Genomic DNA, 18,808 nt, shown 5'->3' with positions numbered 1-18,808 from the left:
CGGAGCTGCCCCGGCTCCCCCGCGTCCCCACCCCTCTTTTTCCTCCCTCGCCTTCGCCCCCACCCCCACCACTTCGGCACAGCTCAGGATTTGTTTAAACCTTGGGAAACTGGTTCAGGTCCAGGTTTTGCTTTGATCCTTTTCAAAAACTGGAGACACAGAAGAGGGCTCTAGGAAAAAGTTTTGGATGGGATTATGTGGAAACTACCCTGCGATTCTCTGCTGCCAGAGCAGGCTCGGAGCTTCCACCCCAGCGCAGCCTTCCCCTGGCGGTGGTGAGAGAGACTCAGGAGTCGCCGCTTCCGAAGTGCCCGCCGTGAGTGAGCTCTCGCCCCAGTCAGCCAAATGCTCCTCTTCGGGTTTCTCCTGCTGACATCTGCCCTGGCCGGCCCGAGATCCGGGACTCAGGCTGAGTCCAACCTGAGTAGTAAATCCCAGCTCTCCAGCAACAAGGAACAGAACGGTGAGTCCCCCCTCCCCCCCGCGCTCTCCCCCTTCTCGGGTCTCGCTGTGTGTGTGTGTGTGTGTTACGTTGGCATTGTGCGCTGGTGTGTGGTGGACACCAGCCTGTGCGGGTATAAGAGTTCTGTACCCATGCAAACACGCGCTGCGTTCATGGGCATTGGGCTTTGGGAGGTTACGTGCAGTTTGCAACTTCGGGAGCTGCCACAGAGCTCTAACGGGGCAGCAGGATTGCCACTGTAGCCCCAGCTAGAGAGAGGACCTTCTGCCAGCGACCGTGAACGTCAATTCCAAAGCACATTGCGGGACCTCTCATGGCCAGAGTTAATAAGTTCAACTGCCTCTAACAACGAATCCAAAATGAATGAGTCTTGGCATGTTTGACTTTACAGAGATTTTTTTTTTTGTTGTTGTTATTTGGGGAGGGCTCTATCAAGAAATATATCAGCCTCATTAACTGAAGCTCTTTTAAGTGGAAAGGCATCAATTAATCAGTAGGTAGATAGGAAATATAGAGGTCAGAAGGCCGAGTGGGCCCTTTTAGGAGAATTAAAAAAGTGAATTTCTCTTGTGCTCTTTCTCTCTCTTTTTTAAAAGTGCCTTTGTGTATACCCTGAAGTCCTTACCTTTTCTGGTGGTGTGTTTTTATGTGTTGGTGAATGACTGCTATTTTGTATGTGCGGGGAAACGACTTAATCCTGCATAGGAAATGAGAATTACTTTCAGCTTTCAAGTGTACCTGAAATGTTTAGAAAACTCTCAGATGCAAGTTCCCTTGGGCTGGGATTGCACAGAGCTGGAGAAAGGCTTCTTTCATAAAGCCAAGGGCAGCTCCAGGGTGTGTAATTTGCTTAGCCTCTGAACCCCATATGATTTACATCATTCAATTTCTAAACTCTTTTTCTCTTGATCTGCCATTATGAAGTCATTTTTGAGAATACTTTGTAAATAGAAATTTTATACTGCACATGAAACCACACTGTTAATGTAGGCTGTCTAAAATTAGAATATTAAACACCCTGTTTACAAGTGATGGCTCTTAATGTTATTTGAAAAGAAATGTACATGTGTTTAGTGCTTTGTATGTCATCCATTCCAAATGCAAGAATGCTGTCATTTCATCAACCAGGTGAAATGAACACAAACAGCCTACCTAGAAAATCAGAATGGTGTATACTGTATTTTTAAGTCTCAGCAACTTTTTCTTTATGGATTGGGATGCTTCCAAGCCTGAACTTTATACTTAAACTCTCTAAAGTGTTCATTTTTAAGAAAACACAGAAAGTTCTAGAGTACAAAAATAGATTAAATAAGTATTCCTGGGACCTTTGTATACGTTAATTGTATTTGTTGCATGTGCAGCAATCTATGATGTCATGTTTATCAGCTAATGTGTTTGCTTCTTACAACTTGCTAATATGATGGCACATGGCACCTGCAGACTGCTTGAGTTGCTGATCAAAGGGCAGCCAAGAGATCTATCTCTAATCACAGGAGCTGCAGAGGACTGGGAGAAAGTGATCAAAGGAGCCACAGCACCAGCTGTACCCTGGCAGGAAACAGATCAGACCAACCTTTGTTCTTTCTCATGTAAAGTAAATGTCCAGTTCAAAATACTGCTTCTTACTAGACAAGCGTCTCCAGAATGACAATTCCCAACATTCCTGGCTTCTGACTTCTATTTTTTATTGTTCCTGTCCCCTATCATTTCTCCTGCTGCTCTGACTTATCAAGCCTGTCCTGGCATCTGTCATCTTCCTGATTCCCTTTGCTACTTGTGCCTCTCATTGTCCTTTCCTTGTAATTATTTCTTGCGATCCACATACCATGATCATTTTGTAATAGGTCCCAGAGCACTCAAGTGGTCACTGTCCACTTTATGGAGTAGGTTCACACCCTTTGGAGAGGTGAATTCATTAAGCCAGGCCACACACATTCTGTTGCCATCAGAGGCTGGGCCATTGCCATTCCTAAGATGCATGATGCTAAAAATAGTCTGGTTGTTTCCTAATCCGTGGGCAGAGGATTGAGCTATGTTTAGCTCTTAGGAGACAGGCAGCTGGAAGTAACTAGAAGTAGAAACTACTCACCTTGTAATGTTTAGCCTAAGGAGAATTGGAACAACCCAGCACTAGGGGGCAATATAGAGCTATTTTCCTGCACATGCTCAGGTTGATTTTTATCCCTCAAGGTTCCAAACCTTGAGGATAACAGGTAGGCGCTATAGAAGTTCTCACTGGAATGTGAACAAATTAGCTAGAACCTTTTTTTTCCCCCATGTGGCTTTCAAATTTTTCATTCCCTCACATGGGTATGTTTTTTGCCCTCATATTAAATTATGATTAATTCTTGATTGAATTATTGCTCTTCTCAATTTAGATTATTGTCTAATTTCTGTAAGTTCAAACCCACCTGAGGGTGTCACATAGAAAAATGCTAATGGCCCAGTTTGTGCATTGCATCATTTTGTGAAAGGTCTTCTAAGTGCTAAATATAAAATCTACACATTAATTTGTTGTGACTAGAGTTCATTCCTGCTTTTAAGAACTCCTCCCCAATGACACTCTCTTTCCTGGAGCATTCCAAAGTCTCAAATAATGTTGACTCAATCAAATCCCCATGCCTGCTCAGTTTCAATATTAACTTGGTATCTCAAGAGGTGTTATACAATATACATGAACAAACAAAACAGAAAGAGACTCACAGATACAGAGAACAGACTGATGGTTGCCAGAAGGGAAGGTGGTTCAGGGACTGGGTGAAAAATGTGAAGAGATTGAGAAGTACAGATGGGTAGTTACAGAATAGTCTCTGGGCTGTAAAGTATAAATACAGGAAACTATAGTACAAATATGGTAAATTTAATCAGTGACACTGTACTAACTATGTATAGTGTCAGGTGGGTACTGGAAATATTGTGGGGAACACTTTGTAAAGTATATGATTTCTAGCCACTATGAGGTGCATCTGAAACTAATAATTAAAAGAAAGTTTTAAAAAAGTTGTTTTAATGAAAATTGAGTGCTGTAGTGAATGTTAGATATTTGGATGTAGACGGGAACATGTGGAGAAACTTCAAAATTAGTTTTGAGTGATCAGTGTTGTTTACTTTGTTATTGGTTATCTGAGTTTTGATGTAATACTGTTTTGTGATTCCTACCACTTGACTGTAAAAATAGCTCAATCCTCCAATATTATAAGTTGTCTTTGTGTCATTCATTTTCCACTTTCCTTCTAATCCTGAAGTCTCCCATATAAACCAACAGCCTCCAGATTTAGCTTAAAGAAAGAGATAAAAGATAAGGACACTGACTTATGTAGGGTTTTTGGTCTTTACTTTTTGTATGACCGTGGGAAAAATTACTGTCGTCTGTTTGCACTCATTTTAGAGGAGAGTGTTTACCATGAGACGGAAATTCTAGGATGGCATTCTGAGTGGCCATCAACTATATGCTATCCTACATCAGAAAACAAAATGGAACAAAGCTTACTTTGTCTCTTGCATAGAATTCAAATAGACATCAATCACTAAGCTGTTGATGGGGTAAAGCCTCATCTATACCTTACGCTATTGGTGAATGATTTTAATTTGCCTATTGACCTGAAACATACTGTTTAGTGTTCTCATTTTCTTTAACCATTTTGAGTGAAGATTTGGACCATCCCTCTGTTAGTTAGGATTATCCCTGTAACCATCCCTTACTTGGTGTTCTCTTTTCCTTAAAGACATTCGTGACCTCCTACAGGCTATTTATGTACTTCAGAGACAAATGGTCTCTCACAATGCCTTTTGAGAACGTGCATCTTGAGTTTATGGCTTTTCCATCTCATTTTCTCAGTGCCAGCTCTCTCCTTCTCCTACTGCCTATGTGTCTATATCTAAGAAAATTGTGCCCAATGCCCAATCCTATTCAGGTAGCAGCTGCAAAGCTCCATTTTACTGAAAAAAACAGATCATCACAATTCCTAGGATCGCGTCCAAGAGTAAATAGGCTCTGATGGAGGACTAAAGGGACTTTCCTGTCAGGTAGTCTATAAGTTAGACCTTTGTGACACTTATTTTTGTTGTTAGAGGCTTTTTTTTTCAAAGTTAACTTCCTCCCAGTTCTCTGCTCTGTTTGAGATAGTTGAGGAAGTTGAAGAAGTAAAGTGTCATTATAATAGTGAATATATTTTTTTACCATAGGTGACAAAAAAAAAATCTAGTTCTATTTTATGGTAACTTTTTCTCCCTACCAATGGTTATCTTTTACATGTAACCTGATATACATTGTATTTACTTCTAAAAGGTAACCTGAAAGTACAAAGGTCTGGGATAAGCTTCGGGGACTAGAATATCATTTGTTAAATAAGTTGTAAATAGATGCCTGGATCCCATACTAAACTGTCCCAAAAGGTGCTATTTTGTAGAGCTCTGTTTCAGGCACCAAAACCTTAGCTTTGTCTATTCTCAAGGTCATCTTTCATGAAACTTATTTTTTACATATCTTCTTTATATTCTCTTCCACTTCAGGTATTTTTACCCATGTACTGCTAAAATTATGTTTTATCTACAAACTTGCAATTTTTTTAGAGACAGAATTCTAATAACGTGATGTGTGTTAAAGAAATTATAACTGAATCAATGGATTCATAATGTCCGCCCCCCCCCCCCCCCAAATATTTTCAAGACTGGTAAAATTTTCTTCATAGGTTGCTATTTGTATTAATCCAAATGGTGGAAGTCATAATAAAAGTCACTTCATATTTATTTATTTGGTCTGATTTTGATGTTTCTGATTCTTTTGTTTGGAAGTATGATACATAGCCAGAATATCTCTTATAACTCTATATAATTTCTTTTTTTTTTCTTTTTTTTTTCTTTTGTATTTTTCTGAAGCTGGAAACGAGGAGAGACAGTCAGACAGACTCCCGCATGCACCCGACTGGGATCCACTCGGCACGCCCACCAGGGGGCGACGCTCTGCCCACCAGGGGGCGATGCTCTGCCCCTCCGGGGCCTCGCTCTGTCGCGACCAGAGCCACTCTAGCGCCTGGGGCAGAGGCCAAGGAGCTATCCCCAGCGCCCGGGCCATCTTTGCTCCAATGGAGCCTTGGCTGCAGGAGGGGAAGAGAGAGACAGAGAGGAAGGAGAGGGGGAGGGGTGGAGAAGCAGATGGGCGCTTCTCCTGTGTGCCCTGGTCAGGAATCGAACCCAGGACTTCCGCATGCCAGGCCGACGCTCTACCACTGAGCCAACCGGCCAGGGCTATATAATTTCTATATAACTCATTTATTAAACTCTCTCTGTATATTATTTTTTTCACCATTACCTCCAACCATGATTTTTTTCAAACTTCTTTTTTTCTGTTGCCTCAGGATGTGTCTAGTGGTTGATTTTCAGTTGCTATAATCAGTACCACTTTACAGATTGTTAAAATATTGAAATATTCCCGGCGGGTTGGACAGAGAAGCCTGTATTGCTGTTCCAGGGCAAACAGGCCACCTCTGAACCAGAAGCTATAGGGTTAATGACTGGCAGCGCTCAAGACCTCTAGGACACTACTCCAACCCTACTGACTTTCTTCCTGATAGATCTATGTGCCTTCCATACTGATTGTAGAACATTGTGACACTTTTAGCTCTGGATAATTTAGTTCACATTGGACTTCAAGCACTTGTCTCTTCTCCTACCTCCTTGGCAGCTCAGGCCCAGCCCATGGCTTGAAGGACTAGGAGTAAGGAAGTGTATGGCCTTTTTTAAGCCCCCTTCCTGCAGCTTCTTTGGTTCTAGCTTCTCAAGGGCTGGAGCTTGGGATGTGAGATGGAGAAGAGGGCCGTTGTACACGTGGCTTAGGACTGCAGCCCTCAGTGGGTTGTTCCTGCTTCCCTGGGCGACGCTGACCAGCCGCTTCTGCACGGGCAGCATCCTCTGGATATCTAGATTTGATGAATCACCTTTTTAGAGAGATCTTTTCTCTGACTACTTAGTCTAAATTAGGTAGCCCTCATCTATCACTTCAAAGTTAGTTAACTACATAGCATTTATAATTCTTTGATATCCTTCTTGTTGTTAATTAAGTAATTGTGAATCTACCCCCTCCCCCCAGTAGAATGTAAGTTCTCTGAGAGCATGCTTCTCGTTCAACTTGCTCTCTTCGGAAAGGCAGAACCCAGAGCAAGCAGTCCTCCATAGTATGCATCCAATAAATATTTGCTGAATGGTTCTGGACATAGTGCCTTATTGGAGTAAGACTAGTGTTGACTAGAAGGCCAGGCCATCCTTGAAGATCTCTTTTTGGTCTTGCAACTTTTATATTGGTCTACCTTTTTCAGAAGAAGATAAGCTTGTTTGTTTATTGTTGTAATAAGATATGCCAATCAGAGTGTTGACTTTGAACAACAGGGTTTTAAGCTGCATGAGTCCACCTATATATGGGTTTTTTTTTCTCCAATAAATACAGTAGGCCCTTCATATTCCAGGTTTTGGCATCTGCAGATTCAATCAGCCATGGATAGAAACTGCATTTTCACATTCCTAACAGTAGATTCCCAACTGTGGCTTAAAAATACTGTTTTATGAATTCGCAGATGCAAAGGGCCAACTGTGGTTAAGTTTTGGAGGAGTCAAAATACTGCTTGGAATTTTGGCTGTTGGGGGGATTGGCAACTCTAACCATCATTGTTCAAAGGTCACCTTTATACCCTGTTACTAAGTGAATATGTACTAAGTAAGTGAGTAGGGTTCCTAGAATTGGTGCTAGTTATGCTCTCAAAAGAATCATCGCTGAGTGCCCTTCACTATTTTCTGAAAATGGGTTTGTTGTGATATGGACCAAGGACTCTTATGTATGCTTTTCATCTTTTGTGTGTGGCTCATGAATAACTTGCATGAGCTAGACACCAGCAGGAAGCATGGTGTGTGGACTGCTAAAACTGGAAAGATCCCAAAGAGTCTATTCTTACTGATGGGAAGGGGAGGCCCAGAGGGGGGAAGTGACTTTGCCAAGGTCAGTGTTGAATGCAACAGTGTTAAACTGCTAACGTGGTGATACAGTTTTCCTTATGTAAGAACCAATTAGGCAAATAAGATTCTAGATTTAAAATTCCAATGCTCCGTAGAATAGCATTTCTTTATTATTTTGGGGGGTTTCTTGCTTTGCAGGTTGTGAAAAGAGGTAAGACTCCTTGATTCTGAAACATTCTTTACAAGAATATTAAGGAAAAACAGTCTCAAAATAATCACATGACTCAGAACAGATAATTTGACATGTATATTATAATACTTCTGTTGGGGTAGAAATCTGACAGTTTGGCAAATGACTTGAACTATTGCCTTTAGGATCGTTACTGTTACAGGTCGGAATGTTATTTTAAGTAGGTGTACGAGGTTCATGGGTGAATGATGTTTACTTTAATACAGTATTCTGCTTTATTAATTGATGATGATAAGGAAATGATTGACAATTGAACACATGGGTCCATAAGGGTGGGTTTTTAAAAAAGATAACTAAACATATGATTTAGCAGGATGCCTTAGTGGTAAAGAGCGAGTACCACAGGAATGAGTGAGAAAGCATAGCCTGGGTAACACAACTTGTCAATCTTTTTAATGGACTTAATAAGCAACCTTAATTTTTATTTACATTGTATTATAAAGGACAGTCTATATAGAGGGTCCGATTTCTCTTTGAAGTCAAAAGCATCAGGAAAGAAATTCGTAGTGGTGGGCTTGAACAGACTGCCTGAAACAGGATTAATTTACCTTTTATGTTTGAAAAGTTGCAAATTTGAGGACAAAAGAGCTAAGAATTATATATAGAGGGGTTAAACCAAACATATTTATCATTAAAGACAATAAGAGTGATCTCTTTTGGTAGCATTAGCTCATTTTGCCTTTTATACTTCATAAGTGTACATTTTGAATTGGAGGGGGCAGTTTCATCAGTTACCTGACTTCACGTGAGCCCTCATGTGTCATCTTCAAGCCATTATTCCCAGTGCCCTGGTGACTGGGTGGCTTCCTCTCTGGACATTTACTTTGTTTCTAAACTGAACCATCTTTGTCAGGATGGCTTCAGTAATTTTGCTTAATTGGTGTTGGGCTTTATTCCACTTTTATTTTCAAAGTACGATTTTATTTTTGTAGTTGACTTTTCTCCTACTGAATAGTAGCTGAGCTGTTTCTCAATCAAATATGTATTGGGTTGATGCTGGGATTTGAGGAGCAGAGGCAAAGTGGATTCTGGTTTCCTGAGGGAAACCAACATCCCCAAGCAGCACAAGGCATGATAATGGTAAGGACAAGAATATAGATTCGTGTTGCTGTTATGTGTACTGTGTACTGATGAAAAATCAGTGAGGGCCCCCAGGAAGGACACAAAAAGAGCATGATGAGGATGCCTTCTTTGTGGGGAGTTGAATGGGTCTAATGAGCTCTTAGAGAGCCTCTGGTTTTCTAATGCTTAAAATAATGACTGCCCAGGAGTGCCTGCTAGGTGCTACATTGTGTGTGCTCAATGTTTGCAGACAGTATGCAGTTTATCTTTATAACCTCCTATTGAGGTATTAGGAGAAAAAGCAAGGCTTCACCGGCTCAGTAGCTTAGCCAAAGTCCCACAGCTGGTAAACGTTTGGACTTCAGTCTGACTCCAAGCCAGAACTCAGAGCCACGTGCCTCTTTCTTCGTGAGTTAAATGGTCTAATGTTTTATTAGAACATTGTTTTTTATTCAGCAAATATTTACGAGCATCTGCTCTTGGCTAAGCTCTGCCCTAGGTGCTGGGGCCACGAAGAACCAGATTCAGTCCCTGCCCTTGAGAAGTTCTGTCCAAGAGGGATGGTAGAGCCTGTTTTTTTGTTTTTTTTTTAATCTCATGGTCTATTTGTTCTGCGCTCCAAGTGCTATGGAAACACAGTTGCTTTAGTTGGATTCAAAAATCCTCTACTCATTGACTAAACCCTCTACTCATTGATTCTGCCTGGAAAAGAAGTGCAAGGAGTAAAGTTCCCACAGAGGAGGTGACTTATTTTGTGGATCTGAGAGAGAAAAAGAGGAAATCTTTCCAGGCAGAACTAACAGCCTGAAGAAAAAAATAGAGCATGCAAAGGCCCATCATATGTGAGAGACAAGAAGAGTCTAGTGTTGCATATGAGTAGAGGCAAGAAAAAAGTTAAAAGGTTTCCTGGGTGCATGTATTCAAAAGCCCTGATTGTTTGCAGAATTTGCTTCCTGCAAAATTTGCTGTTAACAAAATGAAATAAAGAAAAATGTTGCCTTCATGTTTCAAATTTAGTCGGAACCCTTTATTCTTAGTTATTTCCTAAGCAGACATGTAGCAGCAGAGTCTGCTTTGGGGTGTGTAGTTAACTGCTTTATTGTTGGAATTTTCTCCCAGTCATTAGGCATGTCTGGAAGTTCTGAACTGGTTAGAGGGGCAGGCTGCACAGCCTCAGTTACACTCAAATAAGCTAAGCCTGTGTCCACACTACTCTCTATTGCCTTCTTTATGTAAACAAAGGGCTATTTTCACACTTCATTCACAAAATGGATGGCATGCAGAATGAGCCTGGCTGAAGGATCAGGAGGTTGTGATAAAAGGGAGGCTGCTTCCAGTGCACCGAGGTAGTGTAACGAAGCTATTGCTTTGCACGAAGCAAAGAAAAGAGCCTTACCACTTTTAAGGGAAAGAATGTCATGTTTTCTGGCAGATCAATTCCTTTGCATCAAGCAACAGCACCATTTTTTCTAGTGAGGTTCATTCTGGTCTTTTGTATACAAGGCTAGAGATATTTTGTGTTATTTAAGAATAGGAAATGAATGGATGCTCTTGGCGGGTATGTTATCTAGGTGGCCTGCCATTTTTTCAGTTTTTTGGAAGCTACGCTCTTTGCATTCTAGGAAAGCCTTGTTTGTGAATGGAGACTATTTTGAGCTTTTTGTTATTTGCAAGATGGAGATATGCTTCCGTTCTTAAATATACCCAGCCGGCCAATGCACCTGCCTTGAGTCTTGACAGCAGTCAGAAACCCCAAACAACAGAAGTTGGGCTTCTGTGCTACTTATCTCATGTTTTTTTCTGGCAGTTATTTTTTGTTGGGTATTTATAAGGACATCTGTCTTTTAAAGACTCAGATACTTTATTTCTTTTCCCACTGAGAAATAAATCTCAGCTTGTTTTCTCATACTGCCACAGACATTTATTGTTTGAGGTGATTAGAAATGCAAATTGGGAATCATTAAAACATTGTGATTTCTTCTTCATGGCATCAGGCAATGTATAAAATCAGTGTACTAAGAAGAAGCATTTGTTCAAAATGTAGTTAAGAACAAAATGGAAGGAAGAAATATTCAGTTGCATACTAGAAGTTTCAAACTGGGTTGTGAGAAAGGGGCGCCCGCAGGGTTCATTTCTGATTGATCATACTTTGAACCTGACACATGATGACAGGTAGGGTGCACACTGTTTAAGAACACAGGAAATAACTTCTAGAGTTTTCAAATGGGCCTATGAAAATATCCTAAAGACTCTTTCTTACTATAGTGTGATCATTCCATCCATTCAAAGACAAATATGTGCACAGTATAAAAACAAAGAAAAATTGGATAGTGCTAGTATGAAAAGCATAGATCTGCACCTTCAGAGCCGAAAAGGGATTGTACAAGAGGCAGATCTCTTCTGCTGAAAATATGTTTCATGTTTTATGTAATAAAAGTATTGAGGGACACTTCCGATCAAATAACTATGTATTTTGTTACTGGCTCTACTTTTATTTATAAACAAAAATAATACACTATTTTTGGAGTCCTACATACAAATGAATTGCTGCCATAATACGAGAGACTAGATTCTTATACACACTAGCGTTTTTATAGCTTCACGTGCAGTTTTTTATGTTATAGCTTGTAGTATGTATGGGCTCAACCATATCTTACCTTTGTGTAACAAAAGTGTCTGACTGTTTCTAGAAAAATCACCAGTCTAAAAATAGCCGGTGATTCCCAGGTCAAAACCCGGCCAAAGACCTGAAAGGACACCTAGTTGATAAGTGCTAACCCTTGAGAACTGGTCGTAACCTCTGTTTGCTTGAAAATATTAACAGACTTCAGGTTTAAAGACATGACTAAGAATGTAAAATTAGAAATTAAACATTCTGTATGCTTATTTTAAAATGCTTTTTCTTCCTGGTAGAAAATTTATCTTTAATCTGTACCGATAACTTTTAATAAGCATCAGTTGGGCACCCCATTAAACTAACTGCTTTAAAATAGTTTCCTTTTAGAACTAACATTTATATCCTAGGAAATCAATTAGGGTGTCTGGATTTCACATTTCCTTGCAATCTTTGTTTGCAGTAATTTCTGAGTGGTCAACCTACCATAACAAAACACTCAGAGGTGCAAATCTTCTGGAAGAAGTGCAAATGCCACACTTTTACTGGGGAAAAAAAATGGAAAAATAGGACTTATTTAATATATCTGCCGAACATTTAAAACTGCATAAAGCTCAGGAAATACTTTTGGTGTGTGGGAATGTGTGGTGTTTCCAAACTACAAACATTGTTTTGAAAATTTCCCCGGCAGTGGTGAATTATATAAGACCATGTCCATCTAAGGAGAGCTTGTTTAACAGGCTTGTGGTTCTGGGGCTCATTCAAACACTCTTAAACAAAATAAAGGGAATGGATGTAATAACTTCTTTATAGAAAGGCCATAAAAAGGTACAGGGCCATGTAAACAAATTGGGTCATTTACTAGATGTTTAAGTGATAGATTTGCAGTCTAAATTCAGGGCTGTGTATTATGTTTTATAGGACTGCGATCATGTTCTAACTTGACAATGAAGTAACTAGTTTATTTTTTGTTTGTTTGTTTCTCTTAAGCACATAAATGCCCATTGTTGTTATTTTACACTGCATTTTGTAAACATACTGACAGTTCTGAGCATTTGCATTTGTGTTTGTTCAATTTGGACAATGGTTAGACACCCATGTGTGAAAAGTTGAATTGGCCTTAGTTTTGGTAGCACTGGGTTCTGTTCAAGGAAAATAAAATGATTGAAATTGAAATTTTCCTTCTGGGCTCAGACATGTCTAAACTAATTGTAAAATAATTATTCTGGCTGACAAGCATCGACTCATAACTACAACTATGTAAAGTAGAAATCCAACAAAAGTTATAATTTACAGTCACTGTAACTTTGCCAGTCTTGTAATAAAACCGCTATTATAACCAATCTATTGACATTCGTCTTACTTGAGACATAGGTCAAAGGTCCTATTTCAGTTTGTCTTGCTTTAGAAAGCTGTTTTATTGCATTAGGATATTAATTTGCATCCTCTGTAATTAGTACGAAGGTGGATCAGAATGTTCCAATGAGGGGAAGGAGAGTGGGAAAGTGGGCGGGACTAGAAGAATGTGCGGCACTGAGCTTGGGGGGGTGATGACTGGGGGCAACGGAAGCCAAGAAGATGTTTGGAAATTGAAGTGAAGAAAGGAAACTAAAGAATTTTTGTGTGTTGATACTATAACATTTATTCATTCTGTAATTTCTTTCAATCTGGATTGGCTCACTTGGCTTTAAAGGAAATGGATTGTGTAAGAAAGCTCAGTAAAAATCAATGAGCCTTTCTAAGTCTTAGAAACGGATGGCATCATACCATACTGGCAACTTTTAAGTGTGACTGCTGGAAGTTTGGCAGCGGAAATAACTGCTCCAGCTCTACAGGCCTACAAAACAACGAACAATGGTGGATATTATAGTTTCTGTGTAATGTGTGACTTGCTATATCCTTTTTTTTTTTTTAATGAGCAGTTTTGGGCTAGATGGTCTTAAGTCTACAGAAAGCCTAAGATTGACCTTTGAATTGGCTTCTCTGTGATCTTGAAAACAATAATTCACATCTTTTTGCCTAGTTACCTATTCACCTCTTTTATATAGCACTGGGTTCTGCATAGTTGTATATTATCTAATAAAAACTCTCCAAACTGAGGTGTGTACCACAAAATGGTACTGGTACTTGCCTGAAACTGTGAGGCATTGTGAAAGATGCAAAGTCAATGTAGATTTAGTTGCTGCTTTCAAGTAATTTATAGTGAAAGGGGGACATAAGACCTGAAGCTAGCTATCATGCAGAATAAAACACATTGTTTGGTGGAGATTCAAAGAAAGGCAAGATTATTTACAGCATAACCATTAGAAAAGGATGAGAAAAGTTGTTTGAGAGAGGGGCCTGGAAAGATAGGCAAGGTGTGTGCATTTGAAATCAAGAGTAGAGTAGAGTGATTTTAGGTGATGGGAATGGGAGAGTAAATATGCAGAACGAGGAAGCATGGGAAATTGATGCAGTCTCCCGGGTAGCTTGTTTTGACTAAGACCGTAGAAATAGATTCACTGGGAAAGTCCTTAGAAATAAGAGGCACAAGAGGAAGAATACTGATATATTACTTAGGCTTGGATAATTACAAAAATGATTCTTCAGCCTTCAGTGTGAACTCACTCAGCTCCTCAGGCATGCAAATTATGAGTTAAATATTCTTCCTCATGGTGTGCAGAAGATAGAGACAGAATGAAGATTGCTAAGAAGTAAAGAATAAAGTTAGAAGGAATAGCCCTGGAATAGCTCAGTGGTAGAGTGTTGGCCTGGTGTGTGGACATCCCAGGTTCAATTCCTGGTCAGGGCACACAGGAGAAGTGACCATCTGCTTTTCTACCCCTCCCGTTCCCCTTTGCTTTCCTCTCTCTCTCTTTTCCTCCCACAACTATGGCTATATTGACTCAAACAAGTTAGCTCTGAGTGCTGAGGATGGCCCCATAGAGCCTCCGCTTAAAGCACTAAAAATAGCTCAGTTGTGAGCATGGCCCCAGATGGGCAAAGCATTAGCCCTAAATGGGGGTTTCTAGTGGATCCCGGTTGGGGCACATATGGGAGCCTGTCTCTCTATTTTCTTTCTTCTCACTTGAAATAGAAGGGAAAAAAAAGTTAGAAGGAATAGAAAATTCACATTTGTGAGCACAGAATCATGAAGAGGAGGCAGTGAAGGAAAGAAAAAAGAGAAAAAAAGAGAGGAGAAAGAGAGAGAGAGAGAGAGAGAGAGAGAGAGAGAGAGAGAAGCCTTATGATAGGTGGAAAAGGCTGCCAAGGAAGAAAAGAGAAAAAGTCAAGTAATTGGCCTACAGTTCAAAATACAACAGAATAAAGAAAATGAGGACCAGTGAATAACTAGCTGATGATATTTCAATAGTGACAGAAAACAAGAATCAAAACCTGAAAAGCCTGTGATGTAATAAGAGGCATAGTAATGGGAGGAAAAATGGTTATGGGGTAACATGAAGATGTTAGACCCAGAGTATGATCAAGAGAAGGAGATATTGAAGTAGTCTCAGAATGGAAAAAAGAAAGAGGAAAGAAGTATGTTCTGTTTCTTTGTTTCCTTGTTTGGTGAGTTTGGAGAGATTTAGGGTAAAAGAAAGGTTAAATATGCAGCACAAGATGAGACTTGTGGTCTCGAAAGTTCCTGGTCAGTTGCTGACAGAACACAGGTAAAATGACGGCAGAGCATTATGCAATGTATGAAGTTACTGAGATAAGAGCAGAGCATACTTAGTAGAGAAACAGAAATTACACTTTGGAGGAGGTAAGCCTGAAGACAAATTTTAACAACATGAGAGAGTGAGAGAAAGTATAAAAGAAATTTTAGCAATGGTTCCCTTGCAATGGAGTAAGATGTTTCAGTCCAGCTTAGTATCTAAAGGAGAACTATAAACAATTTGAAAGAAAAGATAACAAAAATAGATGTTTTTGCTTGGTCAGTCCATGTGGGGGGGATAACGAGATGATAAGATTTAAGATATGAAAGAAGGAATGGTGTTGTTTGGCAAAGAAGATTCATGAACGCAGTGGCAGGAGCTGGAATCACGTAGTAACAAATGGTTATGGGTAAAGGAGTGACATGTGAAAAATGTGTGGTAAAAATACACATCTTAACAAGAATTAGCAGGAACTTTTAACCTATGGAAAAAGAAAAACTCTAGAGCTTTAATAAGGAACCATAGCAATTCAAATGAAATGACCACTTTAATGCCCCTTACTTTATCTTAAAAGCGCTGTCTTATAAAAGGTGGAGGAAACCACTGCAAGCCTCTGGGTTCTCTGCTATGAAGCTCAAATAGCATCTCTTGCAAGAAATACACAGTGTTTGTTTTTGTTTTGTTGTTTTTAGCATCCATTAAAGCCACATAGAAATTTGTTGAGGATGGTTCAGGTTATAGCAATTGTTTGTTCAAGAAGAGAATATAACTCTTCAGGCATTTTCCACACTCTCCAAAGAAGGCTATGTTCTGTGTACATTTGCAGAATAGAGATTATGTGTCCTATCATTGGAAGTCCTTCTTTATGTTCCTATAGTCATTGGCAAAATATAAATGGACTGGTTGGTGTGTTGATAGCCATGACCCTTGGGTCTTGATCAAAATATAACTTTTACTTTCATTGCTCTTGAATTTTACTGAGCAGGGGGGAAATCTTCCCTTATTCCCAGATAAATATTTTGGCAAGAACATGGTTCTTCAGCTCACTTAAGAAATACAGAGATTTAGAGTAACTTCAAATACAAACACCCTTATAATTTGGAATTGATCATACAGTCTTTTGGAATAATTAAAAACTCCCAATGTGACTGCTTGGGATCTCTTCAACCCCTGCCCATGCTCGCTTCTGAGTGGGAGCCCATTTGGCAAAGGAGGTAAGGTGGAGGGGGCAGGAAGAAACCTTGATGTTTCTGAGGGTTTCAGCATTCACAGAACAGCCTTCAACTGCCTGCTCCTTTGGTGTACTGGTACCTATCTTGTCTAACCTCAATTCCATTCTAGTATCCAATTACACACATATTTAGAGGTTTCCTTATTTCTCATAGTTGGGCTTGCTTTCAGACCTCCAAGTCTGAGAATGTAACTAAATGCTAATAGTTATTGTTCCATTAAAATATTCCTTTACAGGATTTTAAAAATGTGTAATAAAAAGATAAACAAGCACATAATTATTGGCAAACCAATGAATGGATGTTACATTTCTATTTTTAAGTAATTATATTTATATTTGTAATTTCTGCATTCTGACTGTCATTACCTGAAGCCAGGTCTTGGTTACCTAAACTGTGGCAAAACTGTCCTTATTCTTTTTTCTACATTAGGCTTCTCTCATGCCTTTCCACCTCCGATTGATCATATATAGGAGGTGGATGCCAGATAATTTTTTAGAGCTGAGTTTCAGTTGTGTATACCATACCAAAGTGGTTCTCAAACTTTTTGAAGTCGGGGTACATTTAAAATTCTACAAATAATTGTAGGTGCACAAATCTCTGAGAAATATGTTATAATAATTAAGTCAAATATTAAATAAAAAATTACCATGTGTGCTTTTATGGTAATTAAATGAAATATGAGAAAATTAAATTTATTCTGACATTAAAAACATTTTTATGTTACATTTTTTGAGTTAGCTTTTTAGAATTTGTAAAAAAGAGGGGTTAAAAAATAAAAATGACAAAAAGTTATCTTTTTATATATATAGATACATTCTTAGTAAGATTTAGTAAATTCAGCAGGTCCCAGTGTGAATCTGTTAAGTTTTTTCATTCTTGTGTTTATAAGAAACATGAACCTGATGTATCCTAGCAATTTCTTCAATGTTTGGGCATATTTTTGAAAGGCAAACTCTCATTTTCTCATCAATACATTGAAGGATTCCTCTCTTTTTACTCTTAATTGTGTTGAGGGTAGAAAATCCTAATTCACATATATAGGATATTGAAAACTGTAGTAAAATGTTCAAAGCTTTTTAAGATATTGCCTATTGCCATATATTCTCCTTTTATAGAAATCTAAAAGGCTTCAAGAGACAATTCCTTATGTTTAATCATCAATCCACGATCAGTGGTTATAGCTGCCAGTTCTTCTTCTTCTGTTAATGTTAAATCAAAATCACTTGAAGCTTCCATGAATGGGTTTCTAATACAATTGTATTGTTCAGTGTTAAGTGATGGAAAATGCTATAAATTAAATTCTTCCCATCAGTCTTCAAATCCTATTTTATTTATACTTAACTTTTGCTCACTTCCAGAATCGGATTCTTTAACATCACACTTCTTTTTGAGAAATCTATCCATTTTATTTGAATGTATTTATCTAAAAAATAATATATTAATGGGTTAATAATACATATAATAATGATATGTTAACAAAAACAACACTATTTCCATAATGAAATGGTATAATAGAGTAACTATATTTATTTTTATATCTGAGCACATGCCGTGAACCAGCGCAGCTAGTAATTCCAGGTCCCGAGTGGGAACGGTGCAAAATTAAGAAAATAGGGAGTCAGAAAGGCCCTGTAATTGCTGCTGGCAAGAAAAAAGCGTGCCCAAAAACTACATCTTGCGTGCTCAAAACCGCATTTTGCTTTATTTATAAGACAAAGTGAGGCCATTAGCAAATCTTAACTTTACACCAAACAAAGGATAGAAGAAACTTGCCTCTAGTCTTTCTGGAGAACATGGGGGGTAGTGTAAACAATCCAGTACCACAGCTTAACAGCCATTTGCAACCTAATCAGGCAAGTGAGGTGGGGGGGTTGGGCAGACTGTCAGCTTACAGCCAATTCTCCACACCTCTCTCCCCCAAAACTCTAAACTCCAAAAACCCTGTTGAATTTTTGGTCCCCAACAGGCACATATTTCTCTGGAATACCATAGGGTGTACCTGGAAATCTTCTAGGGCACACCAGTGCACTCTGATGCATACTTTGAGAACCACTGCCTCCTTCAAGCTGAAATCAGTGCTTCTCAAGCTTCATTTGCATACAGATCACTTGAGGACCTTGTTAACCTACAGATTCAGATTTTGTATGTGGTTGGTGGTGACCAGGATTTGCGTTTTAGCAAGCTCCCAGATACTGCTGACTTTGCTGGATTGAGGACCACATGTTAAGTCAAAAGGGGGTACTTTGGTGTTCTCAAGCTCGGCTGTGATCTCATCTTAGTCTTTCTTATAAAAAGATTGTACAAAAATGATATCTGTTCACAATAGACATGACTCTGTACCTTTGCTCTTGCAATGCTTTTAACCAAGAAGTCACTTCCAGTCAGTCAAGATCAAGTGCCTTGTGTCCTAGGTACTATGTCACATTCTGAAAAGAGATAAACAAAATGCAGTTCTTTGAGTACATGATGTTGACAATCAGAGTGGCTTGTGATACACTAGAGGTATACTTAGAATTCCAAAGGAACCCGAAGATGTTCTATTTCCTGGTCATGACAGGTTACTTTTGAGGCTATTATTTAAGTTGAGTATTGAAGGATAGAGAG

At 39.1% G+C, this 18,808-nt stretch overlaps 1 protein-coding gene across 1 annotated transcript in view; it reads left to right on the top strand.

Annotated features, from left to right (window-relative positions):
• Nucleotides 1–330: 330 nt before the first annotated feature.
• The window catches only part of PDGFC (platelet derived growth factor C), a 207,362-nt gene continuing 188,884 nt past the window's right edge, over nucleotides 331–18,808 (top strand). Inside the window, exon 1 of the mRNA XM_066279723.1 lies at nucleotides 331–463. Coding sequence (XP_066135820.1) covers nucleotides 346–463 — 118 coding nt within the window. The 5' untranslated portion in view covers nucleotides 331–345. The remainder of the gene's footprint in view (nucleotides 464–18,808) is intronic.

The sequence above is a fragment of the Saccopteryx bilineata genome, chromosome 1 (assembly GCF_036850765.1).
Source record: "Saccopteryx bilineata isolate mSacBil1 chromosome 1, mSacBil1_pri_phased_curated, whole genome shotgun sequence".
Classification (NCBI taxonomy): Eukaryota; Metazoa; Chordata; class Mammalia; order Chiroptera; family Emballonuridae; genus Saccopteryx; species Saccopteryx bilineata.
Note: the sequence above shows the minus strand (reverse complement) of the source record. Positions and strands in the feature narration are given on the sequence as shown.